The sequence below is a fragment of the Oreochromis aureus genome, linkage group 4 (genome assembly GCF_013358895.1).
Source record: "Oreochromis aureus strain Israel breed Guangdong linkage group 4, ZZ_aureus, whole genome shotgun sequence".
NCBI classification, from domain to species: domain Eukaryota; kingdom Metazoa; phylum Chordata; class Actinopteri; order Cichliformes; family Cichlidae; genus Oreochromis; species Oreochromis aureus.
This window is the reverse complement of record NC_052945.1, coordinates 14263989-14287521: the sequence shown is the minus strand read 5'-3', so window position 1 is coordinate 14287521 and position 23533 is coordinate 14263989. Positions and strand designations below refer to the sequence as shown.

The window sequence follows — 23533 nt, the reverse complement described above, 5'->3', positions numbered from 1 at the left end:
TATGATATTTGCGAATCACTGGATTCAGTTTTTACTGCTTTTGTTTTCCAGAATGGGAGTTTATCTTTACAGACCTGTTAAAAGTACATTTTATATTATGCAAACACTGTAAATGGACCACGTAAGAGACACTGCACAGGACCACAATGCTAGAACCGCACACGTAACTCCACAGTTACGTGTGCCGGCTTGTGTGTGTGTTTGCAGGTCACAGGCTTGACACAGAAAACTCGTAAGCATTCTTCATTTTATTCCGGAATATTCTAGCAGTTTGATGGGTGTTACCAGTCTGCTCATTTGCGCAGCTGCCTACCAAAACACAACTGGTAGATCAATAGTTGCTTGTCAGTAATGCTGGAGGTCATCAATGGAAACACTGAAACGCATTTACGTAATCAGGCAAATGGGTGATGAGGGGTCAAAAAAGCCCTTGTCTCCTCCTTTAGGTCTGGCTGAAGTTGCAGTGTGCAAGCAACAAATTAATTGACCTGGGCTGGAATAAATATTCATCAGTGAGGTTATTATTCCAGATTTGGATGGTGAGGGCTCTGCCTTCAGCTGTGGTTTGACAGGAGAGGCTGCCTTGTCTCGCTGCAGCTGTTCAACTTGTTGACATCAGTTCACAGCACTTCTGCTCCAGCAGTGATTGTGAAGATATTAAATTTCACCTTCTTTTGCTGTCCTGAGTTTTAAAATAGTCCAAATGTTCCCAATCATGCAGTAAACAACACACCCTCCTGGTTCCCTCAGCAGTGCAATCCATCATAGCAGCAATCTTAGCAAAGGGCTATTACTGATATAATTATGGTCTCTATTAATGTTTCATACTTTATATGGTGGAGGAATCATTGCATGATGACTTGACTAAACATAACTGAGCGAGGGTTACAATTCTAAGCAATCGAAACTCGTACGTCACACTCACCTGCTTTGGGTCTTTGCAGTGGATCCATTTGACTGAAACCATAAACTAGCACAAACATTAGAGCTGAAATTTGATTGTAGAAACCTTTGCCACTCAATAGATGGGCATCTGAAAGTACACAGAACCTATTTGCCAGGTTGATTAAATACACTGTCATCTCTTTTTCATGAGGAGCACTGATGACAAATATTTGCTTTAATATGCGCTCTGCTTATTTACACGCGCACTTCATTCTGCACACAGGAAGCAGCACAGAGCCACACACATCTCCTCTCAGACTTTGCTTTGCCCATGTTATTTAGGATGGATGCTTGCCATCGGTGCATCAGCGTTTAATTACAACATGCTTTAAGCCAGGCCCCACTATCAAATCGCTAATCTGTTGAGGTATCACCTTCAGCACAAGACAGAAGTACTGTTTCGGGACATAGTAAGGTTAAGCTGCTGTATTAATGTAGTGTAATACTAGATTGCTGATTTTCAGTGAGTTTAGCTTGGAAGAACTCTAAAGTTTTTTTCAGGATATCCATTTGAAGCGAATCATTCTGTCAAGAGGTCGAGAAAATCTCTCTCAAACAGTTGCTATTCATAGTGTAATGCTTCTATTCAATGTTTAATTCAACTAGCCCTTGCATTTGATATGCAGCGCCCTGACCTTGCACCTGATAGCATGCTAAAGCTGTATCTGAGGATGGATTACCAACCAGGCAAAGACCCACAGGGTATGCTAAATATCGTATCTATCACTGTGTCAGTGTTACACTTGCTTCCAACATTATCAGTTGCATCTTAGATGATTACGTGCAGTTGTGCATATATTTTGGGCAATGCCTTCAAGAAGCATACATCTAGTTCCAACACCACCCGAAGGTACCCTAACAACATCACATCTTTGGTCATGGAAGCCAAGTGAGTAAAGTGATCTCGCTCTGTCGTCAAGAAAACAGGCCGAGATAAAATGAGCTGTGTGACATGGCATGTTATCCTACTCGGGGTAGCCAATAAAAGATGACACTTTGGTCAAGGTTAGACATGGTTAACATCAATACTGTGGCATTTAAATGATGTTCAGCTGGTGACGAAGTGTGCCAAAAAACATGCCCGACACCACTGCACCAGCAGCATCAGCTTGAATTTCTGATACAGTAGTTGTTGGCATTGTCGATGGTTGCAGGACAGATTCATTTTCCGATTGTTTATGCTCATCAGATCACAGAACCACCGCTAACTGCATTTTTGTTTTTCTATTTGGGCAGTTCTCTGAAAATCCCACAGATGATTGTGCACTGAAATCCCAGTAGATCAGTAGTTTCTGAAAGGGCACACCCTTCGTCATCATTGTAGCTTAAAATAACCTTTTTTCCCCCATTCAGGTACCCTTGACCTCGTCTACATGCCTTAATGGATTAAGCTTCTCCCAAGTAAATGGCTGACTTGAACAACTAAACAGATGTTGCTGACAAATATTGTACATCCACTGTAAAGCTGTGATTTATTGAAAGATGCGAGTAATTAACACAAAAAATGGGAAACGGCAGCTATTATTAACTCAAAAAAGAATAGCAAAAGTGGTGAGTATCATTACATTGACAGCTGCTAGCAGTTATTTTTTGGCACTTTTAATGCCAAATAAGAAAATTGATTGTGGAAATAATGAAACCAACTCGTATCCTGAGTGTCAAAAAGGCCAGTCGGGAGGGTAATTGGGCCATGCTGCTTCTGCAATCATGCAAGCCTGAAAAGCTGAAAAAAGGTACAGCAGCAGACATTCCCAAGCCTCTGGCTGTTTTTGGTCCCAAAAGATCTCACCAAAGTGTAATTATGTAATTGCCTCGTCCTGTGCAATGCCCTCTGAGACATTTTTCTGCAGAAGATTTATTTATGGCCTACCGTCTGCTTTGTCACCCAATCCTTTGAATCCAGAGAGCACAGAACTCCCCTCAAGGCTTTTAACAGAAAGGAGAAAGTTTACATCCAGCAATGCTGCGCTGCACACCAACGTGTTTGCATGTAAACATGTTGATTATTTTGCAGGAGTTGCTTCAGCCCTCTTGTCATGCTTAAATGATCTATGACTTTTATATACTTTACAGTGGTGAAAAGAAGCTTCTTAAGTGCTTTTGAGTTTTTAACTTTTATATTTTAACTGTATTATATTTTTATACTTTCATTGTGTTACATTTGAAAGGGAAAACTTTACTTTTTAAACCATATTCATTCATATATTTTTACTAGTATCAGTCGGAGTTTACATAAAAGATTTGCAGTATGGAAATGAAGCATCCAGCCGATATCAGTTCAGTAACATCTGATGCATGGCTACTTATTGTTGCATTGAAACAGACATTCTCAAGTAACAGCCTTCAAACTATATTATATTTATTACAAAATGCAACACTGACAGACGCTTGTTTGTTTTCTCGATGAGTACCTACTCTTTTAGGTATGCTTTCCAGTAATGCTTAAGGATTAAAGGACTGAGGACAGATTTTCCGTCTGAACTCTGGAGATTTAAAAAAGCTAATGTGCAACAAAAGGTATTTCAGCGAGCACACTCTTTCTTACTATACAGAAAGTTTTTTTCTACATAAAAAAGGTTGCCAGCTGCTTTGTGATGTAATGTTTGGCTCAGTTTAAAGATGGCATCCGGTATGTCTCTCATGGAGGTTATGCCTACAAATGTTTATATATATACATTTGTATTTCCTGAGGCAAGTTGACCGGCAATGTTCCTCTTTGATGTCAACAATCACCACTTTGTAACCCATTCTCCACACCTCCCAGATTCTCAGTGCGAGTTGTGTCCATCTACAGTACAGAATATTGCATAAGATTGTGATGTGAGCCCAGGGCTTAGGAAGATCTAGCTCCATAAAAGTTCTTTCACCAGTCTCAGTAAAATGACCCTATTCTAACTTCCCACCACAGGCCACGCTGTGTTATGCCTGTCAAAGGGAAACATACACAATGTCATCTGCTTCTTGTGCATCTGCCCTCAAAGGGCACGGTAATGGCCACATTTTCCCTGGCAAAGAGTAGAGAGAGAGAAGGCAACAGATTCAGGGTGGCTCGACGAGCGCTGATGTCCCGAGTTTTCTCACAGTTTTCATTACACCCACTAATTATGATAATTGGCAAACAGAGTCATCAGTGGGTGCCTTGATTATATTTGTAAGAGTATGTGTTTGTGAGACACTAATGAGTTGTTTAGTGGCTTGGAAAAAAAATTCCACTCGAACTTCGATCTGCAGGACGCAGGCAGGTCAGGAGATCGTGAGATCTGGCATAAGATTAAGAAAACAGTTCCAAAATGGAGTGCACATACTTTGTCTTGTCTGGCACTCTTCTGTCCATCTGCGGGGCCCTTGGGGCAACAGCAAGAGTTCCCAAACTTTACTACACCAGGCAAAAAATAGGCATCAGTTTAATCCACTCGTGCTTATTTGTTGAATGAGACCTATCAGAGTATTTGAAATAGTAAAGGTCGAACAGGAAAGAAAACAGTACCCCAACATCTGCCTGCTGATAGATGACGTGCTAAGATAGTCAGAAATATGCGATAGTCACTTGAAACACAACAGATATATTCAGAATGAGGAGGAGTATTAAAAATAAAAACCACAGCTTTTTCCTAATTAGTGCTTATAAGTTAGGATTATGTCATAATCTGTTTTATCATCTTAACTTCTACATCACAGTGCACTTTAGCCTGAGCTGGGACACTAAGTCACCCAGATGCTAGCTGTTTTTCCCCTTCACACGACAATCTTTTGTGCAGCATTATGTAAGTCATCATCAAAAGCCTTCTTTCTTAAAAAGCGCGTCTTTAGCTTGGCTGACAATCCCCCTCTACTGCACAACACTGGACCACTGCCTGCAGTCTACTGGCATTGAGTTTTCTCGTCCTGGCGTGAAATCACAGGCCTCTGCCTGACACACTGGAGGCAGAATAGGCTGCTCAAAGTAAGCTTTTGTTGAACTGCACTGTTGACACTCGTGTTTTTTTTAAAGCAATCAGAAAGAGTCTACAAAATGAAGGAATCCTGTTCATCACGCACCCATTAAGGGTCACTGCCTTCCCAAAAATGTCCATTCACGTCAGTGTAATTACATAAGGACGTTTACACAAGCAGAAACTGCAGTGTTACTGCCACAGGCATACTTAAAGAGCAAAATGCAATGTCCTCAACTGAAAACTGCCCACGCGACGCAAGAGACGTTTAAGCATCGTTTATCACAGCGTGCAGCTAATGAGTCAGAGGTGATTGTATTTTTTTCCTCTGAGCAAAAAAACTTAACAAAAGATGTATGCAGTTACCTCTCTTGCCTCAATTACAGTATATCCTGCACTTTACAGTATAAAGTGCAGGACGGACATCTTGGTGACAATTGAATCCGTCAGCTTCTTTATCTCATGCAAGAGTGCATGGCTGCACAAACAAGTGTCTATGGTGGAACTCTTACTAACAAGCAAGTAAAAATTTAGATGCTTGTGGATCATACAGGTCAATTAAACTGTACAGCGTACTGGAAGACACATCTACAAAGAGACAATACTGGAAAACCAACTCTGGACTCCTTCTGTAGCCTTGACTTTAGCCAAGACCAAATTTACAAATGGACCCCTTTTGCTTTTCCATTACTTTAAACTACTGAGTGAAACCCTAAACTCATTAAAAGGGGTGCTTTTGACATCGCCAAACAAGTGAGCAGCATTTTCCTTGTAGATAAAGAATCTTGTGTTTTGGGAACCAGTCGCCCATTGCTGGCCATCATATGGAATTTAGGTTTAAGGCAAAGAGTTGTAGGCTGCGTCCATCTTTAACACACTGTCTGATTAAACGTCTCTCCAAACAACTTTCTAAACCTGTAACGTCTGACTCAGATTTAAACTTCAGAGTTGTACCGTAATGCAGGCATTACCCTTGCAAAGCTTTATTGGTGCAGGAATGCAGGAATAATGACATGAAAGTTAGTTACTGAACAATAAAGCATTTATTTATTTATTTTTTTGTCTGTCCATAGTTCAAGTTTGTCATTTCCCACCCAGTGAAGAGGTGGCAAATAGAGTGAAGGAGTAAGAGGTAGAGCAAGTGTTCCATTCTCATTGTGATCAGCGTAAAAACTCTTTTACACACCAAGGGAATGGCCATGCAAAGAAGGCCGAAAACAAAAAAGAAAACAAAAAACAAAAAACCCCACAGCAGCTTCTTTGTGGTGTTGCTAGCTTTTCCCTTATTCACAATCATAAATACTCCTAATTCACTGACTTAAAAAGGTAGCACTACAGTGTAAACCAGAGGGGCAGCAGGTTCTAGCCATAAACTGAGGCCCGGCAGTTATCACCACCATCAATATCATCACCATCTCAGTCTCTTAACACTTGGGAGTGGGGAAACTGCCACATGACAAGGGCCTTTTGCTGTATGCACATGGAGCTCTGCATAGCATGGTCTGACAGAAGCAATGATGGCTGCCCGCCATGGACTTTAATTAGGATCTTGGTCCAGTACTCACGAAGATGACCAGGGAGGGGAGGGGGAAAAAGGGGGGTCATCTTTGAGTACTGATAGGAAAGCGCAGAAACCTGAGCGGTGGAACACATCAGTCCTGGCCCAGTCAGAGCTTGCCCTGTGAGTTTTGTGTGCATGCGTGTCACACTGCATTAAAACTAACTAATCCAACCACTCTACCATTCATCTACACCGGGACAGGTTGGGACAGTGTCATCTTACATTTAAAAAGAAAAACAAAAAAAACAAAGATATTTACATCTTCCACACATAAATTATTTCCCTAACATACTGCCTGTGTAAGGCATGAAAAGATCTCAAACAAAAACAACCAGAATCAATAAGATAAGAAGGAACTGGGAGGAGGAGGGGGTGGGGTTAAAAGGGTGGTTGGAAAAAAAAAAGAAAAAAAAAAAAAAAAAAAAAAAGAATAAAACAAAACAAAACACAGGAAAGAACAAATGCAAAAAAAGAACACAAATTATTTAATGCAGTAAGTCATGAGAACGATTTGCAAAATGGCACATAGAAGACGAAGCTGTGAGCTTGATTAGGCAAACCCCTGAACACCACCAGGCAGTAACAATGGCAGCACAGGAGCCAACTCTGTAATACCCAAAAAACACAATGTGGGGAAGGCTCACTGCGTGGATCAGATCTGTGCGACTCCACCTATCCAGAATATGACCTTTGACATTTCTTGCGTTTTGTCTCAGCTCCGGAGCTTCCCACACAGCCTGGCCCGCGACAACTGGAGCCCCTGCACTGACCAATCACACGTGGGCAGCAACCAGGTCAGACCTGATCTGAGCTGACCAGTAAGGCCCTGGTGTGGTAAAATTCACACTTTTCAATGAGCTACAGTATTGAAACGGATATAAACGGATATGCAAATATAGCTTTCAGTACAAGAACAACATACACATTAACTGATGGTTTTGCAGATATAATTGAAAGTATGCATAAAATATGTGTCACAAACAAATAAAGGCTGGCTCTGTCTGCTTTGAAGAGAGAGTTAAAATAAGGATTTTTTTTGGGGGGGGGGGCTGAACAAGATAAAAACAACAAATTGGGGTGAGTTCATATTTTGTCGTACTGCATAACTGCTCACACAGGAAGCTTGGGAAGAGTGAATTAAAACCTCTCCAGTTGACCGCACGAGTTCATATCACCACCCCTCTCCAACTCCAGTGCTGATGGGCTGCTGTCAGTCTTTGGGTCACCCCCTTTGTTGTGTGTGGGTGCATGAGTCTCTGTCATTCCAGTGAGTTTTCACAAAAAGGTAGGCCATAGGTTCGTTTGCTGAGAGGTCCCGCCTACCCCCGATGAGGCGGAGCCTGGAGTGACCCCATCAGTCATCCAGGATGACCTTGACGAAACTGGCCACGTCTGTGTCTTTGGAGTCATGCAGGGTGAAAAATGGATGTTTCTGCATCAAAAAAAATAAATAAAAAAAATAGAGAGATATAAATACAAAATAAATAATGTTTCAGAATGACAGGAAATCATTTTACTTACAGCTCTCTTGTTATTTACATGCTACATGCACATAATTTAACAGGTTTGTTGGGTTAAAAGAACAAGGCTACCCTCTTGTGGACAAAAAAGAGAATGAGACACTGATCTTCATGGCAGGAATGGTAATGGCGGCAAAGCTGCTTGTTACATAACAGGTGTTTAGAATTTTTGAGAAAGTGATAAAATATTTACAAACAACTAACCATCAATTCTGTATATGCCGGTCGTTCACTGGGCTTCTTTCTTAAGCTGTAAAACAAGAGAAATACGAAAGTGAGAGAAAAAAGTAAGTTCATACAAAAACTATACAAAAGAAATACTAAAATATGTGAGCATGATCTCATGTCGTGTTACACACAGACACTCTCTCCCCTACCTCAGTAAACAAGCAGCAAACACTGACCCCTGCTGGATCTCAATGTTTACTTCCTGTTTTTTTAAAGCACAAGGTAATGATTATGATCTAAGGTGAAACTCACCACTGAGAGATGAAATCTACAAAGTCTGGGGAGAAACGGTCAGCGGGCAACTGTGGAGAAGGTTCATCCACCACCTGTTTGAGCTGCTGGAAAGGAGTTCCCCATGAGTCGTAGGGAAATTTCAAAATGGCCAGCTCAATCTAGGAAGAAAAGAAAGGACAATTCAACAAATACTGTACTCACTACAGCTCGACTTCATGACTACATGTTACATGTACTGGTTCACTTTCATTTTTGCAGAAACTCAGCATGTTTTACAAACTTTCTTTCTACAGAATTTGAATTTTGCACAACTGGAAGCTATTTTATTACCCTCACTGGCCACTTCATTAGGTACACCTGTTCAATTGCTCACCAATACAAATACCTAATCAGCCGATCACACGGCATCAATCGGTGCATTCAGGCACGTAAACACTTCAAATCAAGCATCAGAACTGGAAGGACGTGGCTGATGGTGCCAGACAGGCTGGTCTGAGTATTTAAGAAAACACTTCTGATCTAAAAAAAATAAAAAATACCCAGCGAGTAGGAATTCTCTGGGTTCAAATGACTTAGGAGCTGATAACAGATAGCAACAGCAGAATGCTTCGAGGTGACAGGAATGCAAGCGAAACTCAAATAACCACTCATTATAACCAGGATATGCAGAAGAGCATCTCAACACTTTAAACTTTGAAGGAGATGGGCTACAGCAGCAGAAGACCATCGTGGATGTTACTCCTGTCAGCTAAGAACAGGGAACTGAGGGTACACACCGAAATTGGGCAACAGAAGATTTCTACTTCATCATTCAGATGGTAGGGTCAGAATTTGGCATAAGCATCATGAAAGTGTTGCACTTTGGATCCATTTGAATCAACTGAGCAGCATCAAAACGCTACAGACCACCAGAGTATTACTGCTGGCTATTTTTATCCTGTTATGATCTTCTGATGGCTTCTTCCAGCAGAATAAATTGTCATGTCACAAAACTTAAGCCATTTCAAGTTAGTGGTTGAACAGGACAAATGGCCTCCACAGTCACCAAGTCTCAATCCAACAGGGCATGTTTGGTACGTGGTGGAATGGGAGATTCATTTCAAGGATGCAACGGCAAATCTGCAAAAACTGTGATGCCAATATGTCAACATGAACAAAATTCTCAGAGGAATGTTCCCAGCACATTACTGAAAAATGAAAGCAGCTCTGGAGCCAAAAAGAGTCCAAGCTGGTGCTATCAAAGTGTAACTAATAAAGTGGCCAGTGAGTGTAAATGCATTTCATGTAATTATACATGATTTCATGCATAAAAAAAGTTGATTTAAAAAAATTTAATCAGCATTCGTCTTCAATTAGACCAGTTTTTACTGGCGAGTCTGAAATGTACCCTTCATGTCAGAGCAATCAGACTTAAGAGTGAAAGTAAAAATGAGCTAATAAAAGTTCTAGCAATCTGTAAGCCACGTTATATATTAATTGAAACCACCATGAACTACTATTATCAGCCGAATGAAATGGAATCTGTGTGGCTCGGTTATCAAAAGTGTAATGGTCACCATGACTCAGCATTAGCTGGTAGCATTGTATCTCACCAAATGGTTAGTTACACAAATCAACCTGAGGCAGCCTGCCATTGTTTGCATATTCGTTCTCATGATTTCTGTCAAGAAAATCGAGTTTATCATTTTATTATTGTGATATATTAACTGCTCTGATTGACAGGACAATGGACAGATGATTACATAAGACTGAACCAACATTGTTACTGTGGTGGTTACCATCTGTGTGACTGGTGTGGATCCAAAATAAACTCGAAGCAGCAGAGCACATAAAAGTGTTTATCATCTAATAGAAAAAGGACGGTTTGCAACCTTTAGACGTGGTTTTATCCACATGCGAGTAAAAACATTAAGTCAGTGGATGCTACGAAAGCAGGGGTACTGAAGGACTTCTGTAATGACTTACTACTTTTTGAAAACACTTCTTTGTGTGGAGGTAGAAAAGATTCAAATTTCAATGTACAGCTCTGCTCACCATTGTGATACCGAGGCTCCATATGTCCGACTTGACACTGTAGCCTTTCTGGTTGAGGTCAGGGTTGATCCGCTCAGGCTGAAAAAGAAAACATTAGGAACAGATAAGTGGTGCAAATATTTGATCATTACTTTTCTATTTTTTAAATAAACTAAATTACAAAAATAATCTCAAAGTCAGACATGAATTAGAACATTCTGAAGCATCCAAAATAGGAAAACTTTCAAGTATAATGCTCTGGTTTTCTGGGCTGACATTTCAGGGAGGCTGTCTGAAAGCTTAGACTGAAGGGCAGCAGAGGCTCTTACAGTCCTCACTCACCGCCATGTAGGGCTTGCAGCCTGCATCCATCGTTTTAGCTACCGAATCCACCAGGTGGCCACTAATGCCAAAGTCGCACATCTTCACTTGGCCCAAGGTATTGATCAAAACATTGGAGGGCTTTACATCTGGTGAGAAACATTGTTAAAAGTGTAAGAGAGCAAATAAAAGATAAAAAATAATGAGAAAAATCTGTACATTTGTGATTTGATCTTTCGATTACCTCTGTGTATCACTGACAGGTTACTGTGCAGATGTTCTAATGCCTTTACAATCTGTAGAGTAAATAACAGAAAAATATTCAAGAAATACTCAAATGCAAGCTTTCGATTAGATTACAGTGACTACACTGAACATTTTCTATACACATTTGTAAAATATATTTTATTTCACTTTGCTCGTGTCAAGTTTGGCGAGTTATTTAGAAACAAAATTTCAGAAAAAGAAGAGATGAAAAAATATATTAGTGTTATGCTAGGACAGAAGAATATAGTGCTTTGCAAATGATTCAAATATTACATTTATTTGAACATAAAACATAACTGATATGGAAAATATAAAAACAGGAGGTTGCGTTATGCTCATTTACAACTTGATGCAAAACAAGTTTCAAAGTTGTGCATTCTCCTGCTGTGCTGCGTAACTTTTAAAGGTAGCGTTTGTTCAGTGTGTGTGTTTTGGAAACAAAGAGATCAAATTGTGTAGTTCTAAAAACAATAATGTGACAATAATGTAACAGTTCAGAGCCACATTTGTTGTGTTTATGTTTTCATAATTCAGCGAAGTTTCTCATGAGTGTTTTTAAAAGCGTCCTGAAGTCTTGCATAGCCCGCGCAGTGATTTCCACCTCATAATCATATCTATTTTCAATGCACCCCTGTCCTCTGCATAAACTTTAATAATCTTAAACCTCTCCATTTTTTTTTAAAAGGCTTCACGGCCATCAAATGAGACTTAACCTCTGCAAAAAACACAAATTCAAATTTGCTGTTTAAACCATTTTCTTACTGTTGTATTTTTGTGGTTTTGCACACGTCAAAGTTATGATTTTTTCCAAACCATACACATGCAGAAATGTAAAAAGTCTGCAGAACTGGAGGTACTTGTGAGAATTTTCTGACAAACGTTTATCGGAGCACCCATACAGAGCATCTCAAACTGTATCTCTGCCTGACTGGCGACCTCAATGTGACGGCAAGATTCTAGAAAGTCTCTACGCCCAGCTGCTGTTCACCACCAAAACCACAAACTGTCATTCTACTTATCTTCCTCTTAAGAAGAAAGTAAGCGTTTCTTCTAAAGAAAAGGAAAGTGAGCTATTCATTTAAAGTATTTGCATGCACATGTGCATCCACCTAATCTTAGTGATAGCGATTTTAAAACATCGAGGACGTGACTTACCGCTACCGTGATCTTGCCCAAGATGTCCTCGGGAATGGTTCTGCCCTTCTCAATAACTTTCTTATAGAACTTATCCAAAGATGTGTCCATCAGTTCCATGCAGATCCAAACATCACCCTAAACCAGGAATAAGATGAGAAACACAGTGCATGGCCACTGCACTCATACACGTATGACATTTAAACACTGGCTTCACCTCTCTGAACAGGGCGCCATAGAAAGTCACAGTGAAGAAACAGTCCACGGTCCTCATGGAAATGTCCAGGTCCATCAGCAGCCTCTTCTGCTCCAGAGTGTTGACTGTGGCACGGATCCTCTGGTAACACAAGTATCACAGATTTCCAGTTTCATCATTAATTCAACACAATTCAATTCAGCTTTATTTACACAGTGCAAAGTCTCCACAATAGTCACCTAAAGGTGCTTTACATTAAAGTAAAGACAAAAGTGTCTGACAGAAAATCCCAACAATCCAACAAGACTCCCTACAAGCAAGCACTTTGAAATGGTGTGAAGGAAAAATTCCCTTTTAACAGGATAAAACCTTCAGAAGAACCAGGCACAGGGAGGGGTAGCCATTGGCTGTGACTGGTTGAAGGATGAGGGGAAAGAGATGGGACAAAACAAACTAAGAGAGACAGAAGGCAAAACTGTAATGGCATGCTGCAGTGGTGCATAACCACAGGTAAGTGGAGAAGAAGTGCTCAGTGCATCACATGAAATCCTGCAGCAGGCTGACTCTATACCAGCATACGTAAGGAGTGGTTAAGGATCACTTGATCAAGATCTAATTATAAGCTTTATCAAAAAGGAAAGTTTTAATTCCAACCTTAAAATAGAGAGCGTGTCCATCTCCCGAATCCAAACTGGGAGCTGGATCCATAGGAGAGGGGCCAGATAGCTGAAGGCTCTGCCTCCCATTCTACTTTTAGAAAAGTAAGCCTGCAGTCTCAAAGCAAAGTGCTCTGTTGGGGTAATATGATACTATGAGGTCTTTAAGATATGACACGGCCTGATTATTCAAGACCTTAAAATTGAGGAGAAGCATTTTAAATTCAATTCTAGATTTAGCAGGGAGCCAATGAAGGGAAGCCAATATGGGAGAAATCTGTAATAAATGCATGAACTAGGGCTGGTATAGCTTAATCAAACTGTCCATGGCGCTCCTTATATCTACATCGCCCCTCAAACATTGAGTCATTGAGTTGGAAGGCTCCAAGTGTTTACAAGCTGAGGTCATATACCGGATACATCTATCACTTATATTACCATTTTAAAAGCACAGTGCATTTACAGAGATGATAAATCAGGTACCCAGAGTAGTAGCTTTGCAGCCTACCTTGACAGCCATGATAACACCGCTGGGCACATGTTTCATCTTGTCCACCACACCATATGCTCCCCTCCCCAGCTCTTCAATCTGCTCCAAGTCATCTGCCTTCACCACAAAGTTCTAGACCAAGAAGGGAAAAGTTGTGATATTGCATGTATTTAGCTTAGGAAAAACAGCAGTGCATGTTTCTGAGGAAGACAGAGACAGCTTTACCTGATCTCCAATTGTGACACAAGCTTTAGAGTCAAGATCTCGAGGGGGCCTGCACGGAAACAGGAAGTAAATAAGCAACAGCAATTCTATGCTCAGTTGTAATGTAACTGACAGATTATATATAGATTGATAAATCTATTTGAGCCAACTTTGAGTCTCAGTATTAAAAAACAGCCTTACGCTGTTGCTGCTGGTGGTGGTGTTGCAAAAACTTCTTTGGCCAGCTTCAGCCCAGGGCTTTTCTTCTTCCCTTAAAGCAAAAACATAAAAAAATGAATTAAGCATTGCCATCTCAGTACGTGGTGATCAATAAAGCTGTATGCAGTAGAAACCACAAACTGTATAATTAGCAGGCCTTTCAGTGGTGCAATTATTCATCCTTTCTTGCAAAACTTAAAAGGCTATTTGGCACTGAGTGTAAAGCTGCCATCCTTTGCACAAGAAAAGATGACAATTGAGGTTCAGAATACTTAGTTTCAACTACATTGCCTGCTTTTATTAATCCACATTTGCTTATTGATATGATTTTTTATTCCTTTTCTGTTCTCATACTAAAGAGCACTTTAAAAGTCAATCACTTTGCTGTAGCCTTCCACTTACGCAAAGTATAGCAAATGACCTGTTATCTAACTGGAGATTAGGTGTGCCCAAAGCTAAGGCCCTTCCACAGAGAGAAGGTGGACTAAATGACTAATCAGCACTGGTATGATGACTCAAATGAAGCAGGGGTGTGAGGGGGTGCAGTGGAATCAAGCCTTCCTTCCTGGCATGTTTTGCGTGTTTAACCAGTACAATCCTTTCTTTTTTTTTCTTTTACAAAAACAAATTCGAGTTCTTTGTACATTTTTTTGTTGTGTGGAGAGCAAACTATGGTCCAAACTCTGCAGCTGTGGGAGGTTCTCTGCTAATTCCCTGACAGCCACCCATTCATAAACACAGTTTACCAGCAGCCTCTGAGACTTCCCACAAGAGGCTGCGAGTCTCTGCCAGAATGACACAGCTACCGAGCTTGCGAGGAACAACAAGGGGGGAAAATAGCTTTCGACTCCTCTTGACACTTGTGTCGAGCATGCTCGCTCTTGTTCCAGGCTTGAGAGGAGAAACAGAAGACCTTGTTGACTTTTATCTGCATGTGCTGGGACTGCGAGGCCACAGTTTCGCCCACTAGGATGTGATGTAATTGTTCTAACCATAGTTCAGAGAAACTAGTTCAATGTGCAAGTAAGTCACCTTCAGTTTTAAAAAGGAAAACTAGCAACAATTGGCAAAAACTTTGATTTTTTTTAGCTGTCGTTGTTATTTGCTTTCACTGAGTGAGTCACACCACTCCAGTGTGGAGGAAGTATGTTTGGGTAAACCCCTCCTTTGGTAGCTCAAGCTGGAAGGGAAGTGAACTTTCTACAAAGATTTTAGATTTCTATAGCCAACCAATGAAACCTAGACACATCCATTTTGTGCTGCAACCCTAAAATAAGCCTGCAGTGTCTGGACAGACTACAGTAGTCTCATGTGGTAGGGAGAGATTGAGTGTGATTTACTCACACATGCTCGGTCAAAAATAGATTTTGCATTTCCTCTGCGTGGGATAAAGCATGAGCACTCACAGTCTTCTGATGACCTGACAAATAAGACAAGCTTGTCCCCATGCAACAAAATTAGGGCAACATGGTGGTGCATTACTGAAACATCTCAAATACCAAAGCTGATTTTAAGTTTTCAAATGCATTTAACAATGACTTCCTGCAGCGAATGAAAAACTACCTAAGCAATAAGATATATGTGCATGCTGTAGTTTGAGTTATGTGGGAGTTATGCGCAGTGACGTTTCAGTGGCTTTGAAATATGATCTCCTGTCAGGTAGTCGTCCTGTTTGGGGACACAGCATGTGGTGTGTGGAGTGACCCTGTAGCAACCGTTGGGCAGTGGGATATGAGTCACAGCCAGTCAGACGGGACACATCCGCTTAAACACTCAAAAACTGTCAGGACCCTTTGGGAAATATGAGGTCATTTCAGTTGGCTCGCTTGTTGTCCCTGTTGCAAACTGAGCCTCAGAGGACACAATAGTGCCATGACATGAAACACAGTCAGAGTATATCAAGCTGCACGTGGAATAAAAATAAATAAATATGGAAACAGACATTTTCTCAGAAATGCTCTGAGTAGAGAGGGTTTCTAGGGAGGAAAAAATCCTAGTGCTTACTCAGAAATTTATGCCTTTTTCAGAAGTAAACGATAAAAGGAACCATGCCAGTGTCTGCACTAAAGACTTGCTTTATAAGCAAATATTAGACGTATTCTGCATTATTTTTTTTTCATAGACAGGAAGATGTTTATTCAGGTCAACCACTACAGACAGCATATTGAATTCTTAGAAATCCAATGATGTTCAGTGGAAAATACCCAGAGAACAGCAATGCTATACATAAAGTGAACAAGAATTTCTGGATTGTGCATGGGATCAAAGTGCCAATAGCTGTGCAGCGAGTCACCATCAGGAAGTTCCAGCCTTAGAGTGGGTCCATATAAAGACAATGATGACTCATGCGCAGATCATCTTCTACACAACCCTATCAGTGTGTTAGATAGAACCCAATCTTCAAACATGCCTCCACAATGCCATGCAGGCCACTTAGCCCACACCACCACTGACTGGGGAAAGTACAACTCCTCCTTGTAGTGGCCAAAAGAAAGGAAAAAAAATCCATCCACAACCCGCTTTGCACGCAGTAATAAGAGCACAGAACCTGTGTAGCAGCTATCTGTTTGCAGCAAATGAACTGTCAACAGACTGCATTAGGTATCGGTGCTGCAAGTCAAAACATGCTATGGTAGGCCATAGGCTGAGACTGTCTGAACAGCACCCAGCCGTCTCAAAAACACCGAGCACTCCCAGCCTTGGTAACGCTAACACGATTGTGTAATAGCACAAGCGGTCAACTTGAAATGTAAATTGACATCATCAGCATGATCATCATCATCATCACGCATTGTGTGACGCAGAGGAAGAACCTCTTGATTTTTTTTTTTCCAAGGTGTGTTTTTTTTTTTTTTTTTTTTTTTAGCTGTGTGTGATACTGGTCCTGGCTGCTTGGCCTCGCCGCCTGCTTTAAAAATAATAGAATTTCCACAGTGAGGGGGAAAAACCACGCACAAAAAAACCCAAAAGGCATTTTCACGGACGCGAGGCTAAAAATACTTTTTGCACTAACAGACTGACCAAAACAAAAGGAGACGAAAAATCGATGATTCATTAGTCAGGAGAGAGGAGGGGGGTACTAAAAATACAAACACCTGTAATCCCAGTGTGCTCTACTTTACAGAAACACGGGAGGTAAGCGCAGCGTTGTGATTTCCAGCTGAGGGGCAAGTTTGGCAAAAGTCCTTTTATTGTCGTAAAGAAAATGCTGTTAGCTAACCACAACACGGGAAGTTAAACGAAGCGACGCGGTGGTATTCTTTTAGCCATAATACAAATCACATAAAGTATAAAGTGGAAGCGCCTTCAGTATGTTAGTGATGAATACGCTACCATGAGATACCAGGATGTCAGGAGTGGGTATAACGATAGGAAGCTGAAGAAGAGACATGCTGGCTAGCTTCTTTTCCCTCTTTTCATACATGCAGCTCTCCACCTGGTAAGGTTACATTTGCTATACAAAGCTAGCTAAAATACTTCCCCACAAACTGCCCGTCGCCGTTTCCAATAAATGCACGGCTATTTATTTACCTAATTATTTTTTATTTGTTTAAAGAGAACAAAACAAAGACACTTACCTCCTTTGGACAGAGACATTTCCCCTTCGCTTTGATGAGGGGGAAGGGAAGCACAAAGACTTTTGCCTTTTTTTTTTTTTACTCCCTCCCTCCCTGCATCTACTCTTACACCCGCTCAGTATATCGCTGGTTTGTGTTGCAAGAGCTAGCAGCGATTAAAAACGAGTCGCCTCGTCTTCGTGCAAGCTTTGCGCTTCAAACGCCAGCTTTTACGCTCCAAAATCGGTTAGCAGACGAATGCACAACTTTAAATAAAGTCGCAGAGTTCGCGTTAGTTTGCTAACAAAACCTGCAGGGTGGCCAAAGTCTGACAGCTGAAGGTTCCGATGACGTACATCCGGCCGCGCGCAAAGCATCACGAGGACTGTAGTTTCCAGGCAATTTCCCGGTAATCTAAGCTTGCACCCCCCTCTCCAAAACAAACACAAGAAAAGCTGACGTTAATTTTAGTTTATCAAAGTTTATTTTGTAAATCCTTACTAGTCACCACATACAATTTTTTTGTAATTGTGTTTTCTCATACAGATTTTTTTGTATGTTCCAGGAAACTCACACAGGGACTTTCTTTAAAAGCTAGACAACATTCAAGTGTAACAATAAAAAGAAGAAGAAGAAAAAAACTCAAATGGCTAGAATTATCCTAAAGTCTCTACAGTCTTGCAAGTCAACTACATTATTCTAAGTAACACTCATAAGGGGATTTCACTTCAGTTTCCACTGTTTGGCATGCAAGATCCAAACAGGGGTATATCACAGGAATTTGGTGTCATGTAAATGTTTCTATACAGAGTACTGGATGAGAAAATGCATAAAAGTAAGATCAATAAAATTTTATTTTAAAGGAAAACGTCTACTGGCCTATGCAAAAAAACACTGAGATCTTATTTTCTTTCTTTTAGCTGCTCCCTTTAGGGCTCACCACGGCAGATCATCCACCTCCATCTCACCTTGTCCGCAGCATCCTCCTCTACCACACCAACCCTCTGCATGTCCTTCCAGAAATCTTCTCTGTGGTTTTCTCTTTTCCTCCTATCTGCTAGCTCCATATTCAACACCCTGATATAGCCACTATCACTCCTCTGTACATGTTCTAACCATGTCAGCCTTGCTTCTCTTACTAGATCACATAGATTGAATACATTTAAGGGGAAAACTGCCACACAAAAACACATAAATACAGTACAGTAATATTTTTTCTCAGTGTGGATGAAAACACGAAAAACCATCAATCATCAATACTGTGATAATCACTGCTGAACTGTTTATGAGCCGTTATTTTGAGTCCTTTATTTTATGAGACAAATCCTTTTCTTAATAGTTGGAAGACAGGAAAATGCACAAACTAATCAACAGTGGAGTTGTCGCAGATCTGACACATACACATGTACTGTGATATGAGTGTACTTTGGAATATGTGCATGTGATCGTGTGGGTGGATCACCGATGATGAGGCCTCAGTGAATTCCTGTTTTTACTTCCTGGCAACTAGAAGGGTATGGTAGAGAGGCTTTATTACAATGTGCAGATAGAGGGAGCTGTCAATCAGGTATTCGGATGCACGCCGCTGCAGATCAGCATCCAGAAGAAAATCCCCAGCTTCCTCTGTGCTTTGGTGGAAGTTATAGACATGCTTGACCACCACTTTTCCCTGCTGCTTTGTCGTCACAATCACCGTCTTCTGGAAACTCACGCCGGCAAAGTCAGGGCTTGAAGTGGCTGGTGTTACAATGATGCGAGGTCGACCTCCCTCAGTGCGGGTAGGCTGCATAGCGCCCAGTTCAGTATAGGTTGACCTGGCACTGAGCGGGAGCCAACGAGGTGAGAATAGGGCGTTCCATGTCACTCTCTTACTGGAGTCATGGCCACTGGGTCCAAGCTGGGTCTGGAAGCTGAAACTCCGGTCGTCACGGGTGGGGTTGTTTATGATCCAAGGTGATCCCCAGGCAGAGGACAGGTAGTTACGGGGAGTGAAAATACTGCAGTTGACATCAAAGTACTTGGCAAGCTGGATAGGCGAGGCTGAGTGAAATTGGAAAGCTAGATAGAGGAGATCACGGATTGACTCATAATACTTCACCATGAGGGGGGAATGTTTCTGAAGACGGAAGAGATGCTGAGGGGGGATCATGCCATATCGAACGGCCCTCAGGGCACTCTCCACTGTCATACGAACAGGCTGGTTCTGGTTAATCCATCCCTCCAGTGCCTCGTAGAGTTCCAGCTCACTCTGCAGAATGAGGTCAGAACGCTGGAGCAAGGAGAGGAGAAGGTCTTCACTGATGGAGCCCCATTCTCTGCTCTGCAGCACAGAAGACAGGTTCCAGGACAGGTACTGCAGACAGCTGTCCCGCAGGGTTATGTCCCCAATTTGTAGTGCATAGCTGTACCAACCAACCACGTGGCCAGTGGGTGAATCACTGGAGAGATGTTGAGTCATATATTGGGTCAAACCCTGCTGCAAGCCCCACACATGGTACTTGCTGGCCAACTTATGCAGAGAAATAGCCTGATCTAGCCGCAGAGAAATATCACCACAGTACAGATACCTGCAAAGAGATTTTTTGAAAGCATTGTTAAAAGAAAGGAACATTTCTGTGGGGCATACTATATTTTGAATCTTTTTTCTGCACGCATCTGAGTCACTGAAAAAAGCCCACACTCTCTGATTTTAGACTGCAAGCCTCAAAGAGCAAGTGTAATTTTAGAATAGAGATGGAGATGGAGCATTTTACTTATCTGAAAAGAAAGGGAAAATGGGAAACTTGTGTATCTTTTTAGTCATCTCCGATGTGACCCAGTAACAAATCAGTCTCAATAAATCGTGGCATCTGACAGTCCTACTCACCTGACAAACTTCTCAAAGACGGCTGCACAGTCAGGCGTCTCCCTCAGAACCACAGAGCTGCTGTTGCGGCTGAGAAGCAGCTCCTCAAACACATCACTCTGCAGCGTAAGAACCAGGCTGTGAGCCTGAATCACCTTCACTTCGTCCGTGTTGATGGTCTCCATGCGGAGAGTGACATCACTGCCGTTTCCCAGGGCCAGCAGGGTCTCCATACGATGCACTAAATTCATGGTATGATTTAGCACTGTGGCTCCACTATCCAATGCCACATCATGCTTCAGGGCAGCTGTGGGGAAAAAAATAGTGCAAGATGGTTTCCACTTGTCAGAAACTCAACAATCACTTGAGCTTTTTTTTTTTTTTCTTAAAGAAAATGCATTATTCACCTCTGATTACAGACTTATTCTTTCTCTATCTTTTTTCTTACAAGTTAAATCATATTCAACACATCTAGAACTGGAATAGCACTCCTCTTTCGACTAAACCACAACTGGCAAAATGTGCCAGGAGAAAAAGCAGACTTGCACATCCTTCTTTTCCTCTCTTCTCAATTAACAGGGAGCGAGAGCAACAAGCCAGGTGGCTGACTCAGACAACATCAGATACCAGGTGCACCAAAAAGAATCCTGAGTTTGCAGCCCCATTGCAGATGGCTTCTTCTATGGGTCCTCTTGAGCATAAATACAAGTGGCACATACTGGAGAATCATACATGAAAGACTCAGCATGAGAAGTCGCTGTTTCCATTCTGCTCTGCCACAGCCATCAGCAGCCTTCTTGGCCTGTTAACTGGGGGTTTAATGAGACACAAGGGGGAGCACACTTGGCTTCCCGGGATGCATCGCAGTCTTTATTTCTCCACTGCAATCAAGAGCTCCCACTTCAAAGTAACCTTTTTCCAATTAGCCAGCCAGCACTGTGATCCAGCTGAGCAGAGTGGAGTATATGGGAGTGTGTATTGACAAATGATCCTGGCATGGTGTGATCAATTGAAAAATATAAATCCCAAGACCCACAATGAGTGTTACATTTCTTTTTCCCCAGAATTTCTTTAGAAAAAGAATAAGAAATGTGAAATTCAGTTAAAAGTAGGCAACTTAAAAAGTAGTGCATCTTCTACTAAAGCTTGAAAAAAAGCTATCAACATTAATTGGTTTATACACATTAATAAATAAGGATTAAATCATTCTGTGTACACAAATCTAACAGCAGCATAATGTGGCCTTCAATAACTTTTGTCACAATCGGCTCTTCTTTTAAGGAGTAGGGGAGCTTTCCCTCTCAGCACTTGTACTCTGCTGTATTAGTGTGCTGGCGCAAAGCCTAGTGGCAAATGGACTTGCCTGTCCTTCGCTGCACCCGGGAGACAAACAGATGAGGACAGGATGAGTGGAACAGATAAATACCCCTTCATTGCCCTGAGGCTGGGCACGAGCCACATATTCATGCTGTGCCCTACTACCCATGACTGTATGGGGGGAGCTGGACTGAAATAGAACAATACAGCTTCCCTTTCAGTGTAGGATGTGAAAAAAGATGTAAAGGCAAGAAGACTCTTTAGTAGCAAAATTCTAACTACTGATTTTAATTTGTTATCTTACCTCCGCTAACTGTGACAGAGTGGATCAAGAGTAGCAGGGTGCCCACACAGACCCAGGCAGGAATCTCTTGTTCACATGAGCGTACCATATCTTCTTAGTTATTCCCTCCTTCTCTTCCTTTGTCCTTTTCTCCACTCTTCCGTTCCTTCTGACCCTTCTTCTTCTCACTGCTTTGCCTTTGTCGTATGTGTGTGCAGAAAGGTGTGTTGCCCTGTGTGATGCCCGGCTCCCTGTCCTGGACTCTTTATGTAGGACGCTGGCCTTTCCCCGGCGCATCTCACAACCCCACGGACTCCATTGATTGGTGGAATCTGGCAGGGGCGTTGCTATAGCGACAGCTTTGATTTTGAATTTCTCCCTTTTGGATGTTACATGGCATTGATCTGCAACACCGGGCCAGCCAAGGACTCAGCTTAATGTTTTTTAGTTTAAAAGTCAGTGGGGGTTAGCCACTATTAAGAATCAATAACAACACAGTTTCACATTTTAATGGCACTTAAACTGCAGCAGATCTCTGGGCTGAAAATTTTGTTTTATGGTACCTAAGTTCAGTATAATCAGAGCCATGTAATTTATCAGTTAATTACCGCAGGTTGCATTGAGACTATCTGTCAAAAGTAATTGAGTTTCTAATGTGTGTGACCAACTGCAGTTAATCAAATTTCGTAATCCATTTATTAGACCATTTTTCAGCTGAGTGCACTTATTTCTCTGATGGCATGTTAATCATACTAATATGGGGATAATTTCATTGGTCCTGGGTCTGCGCATCAATTTGAGGCAAGCTTTGTCTATCAAACTCAAGTGCCAATCAGGACTTTTTTTGCATGTGCCTTAGAATTTCTGCTCTTCGTCAACGGGGATGTAAAATAAGCTTTTATGAGATTTCCCAGTGCATCATTAAGTACTTGTAAAACTTTTCCCTTTTCTTCATTTTCAGGTGCACTCAATGCACCACAAAGTGTGGTGCACTTATTGAGAGTATCCAGTATAAATTCCAGCTAGATATGGAGGTAATGGTCCGCTGCTTGCAGGGAACATACTAACCTCCCATCTATAAAAATCAATATTAAATGCTATAATGATTCAAAAGTGAGCTAACCACGTGACAGTAGAGAATTACACAACCTAGAAAAACATGGAGTAGGTGGGGTACACCAATATTCAGTAGGTTTTGATGTAAGATAGCAACCATGACAACAATACATAATTCCTTAGATCATGTCCTCAGGGTTCAAAGAGACGTTTGCATTCCCATCTAAATTAACCTTTATTTAACACTCAGCTAGTACTGAACTGCTTGTCAGTGATGGGTCTTTCAATACTGAGATCTCTGCTAAACTATTCTTATATATATATATATATATATATATATATATATATATATATATATATATATATATGAATATATATAGATTGGGTATTTTTTGATCATTGCAAGATCATTAGTTGCGATATTTCAGTAAAATACAACAGTGTGATGAGTGTTTTTAAAAATTATGCCCATCTACCTACTTTGGGAAAGACGAGGAGAGCGGCCATTTCAGAGGGAACTGGGTTGTGGTGAAGTGATGAGGGCTGCCAGGCTGC

The 23533-nt window shown here is 41.3% G+C and overlaps 2 protein-coding genes across 2 annotated transcripts; both read right to left on the bottom strand.

Moving 5' to 3' along the window:
• Positions 1–6894: 6894 nt before the first annotated feature.
• LOC116325201 (dual specificity mitogen-activated protein kinase kinase 6) lies at positions 6895–17832 on the bottom strand. Its single transcript, XM_031746028.2, has 12 exons — positions 17499–17832; positions 13903–13972; positions 13723–13771; positions 13516–13629; positions 12373–12492; positions 12177–12293; positions 10999–11050; positions 10776–10903; positions 10455–10532; positions 8439–8578; positions 8163–8208; positions 6895–7870 (listed from the first exon to the last, which is right to left on the bottom strand). Exons 1-12 carry the CDS (start codon positions 17515–17517, stop codon positions 7793–7795), a joined length of 1011 nt encoding a protein of 336 aa, XP_031601888.1. The 5' UTR covers positions 17518–17832; the 3' UTR covers positions 6895–7792.
• A 151-nt stretch (positions 17833–17983) lies between these two features.
• Positions 17984–22364, bottom strand: btbd17b (BTB (POZ) domain containing 17b). The gene is made up of 3 exons (XM_031746045.2): positions 21944–22364; positions 20344–20629; positions 17984–20044 (listed from the first exon to the last, which is right to left on the bottom strand). The coding sequence occupies exons 1-3, from the start codon at positions 22029–22031 to the stop codon at positions 18970–18972; spliced, it is 1449 nt and encodes a 482-aa protein (XP_031601905.1). The 5' UTR covers positions 22032–22364; the 3' UTR covers positions 17984–18969.
• Between the last annotated feature and the right edge of the window lie 1169 nt (positions 22365–23533).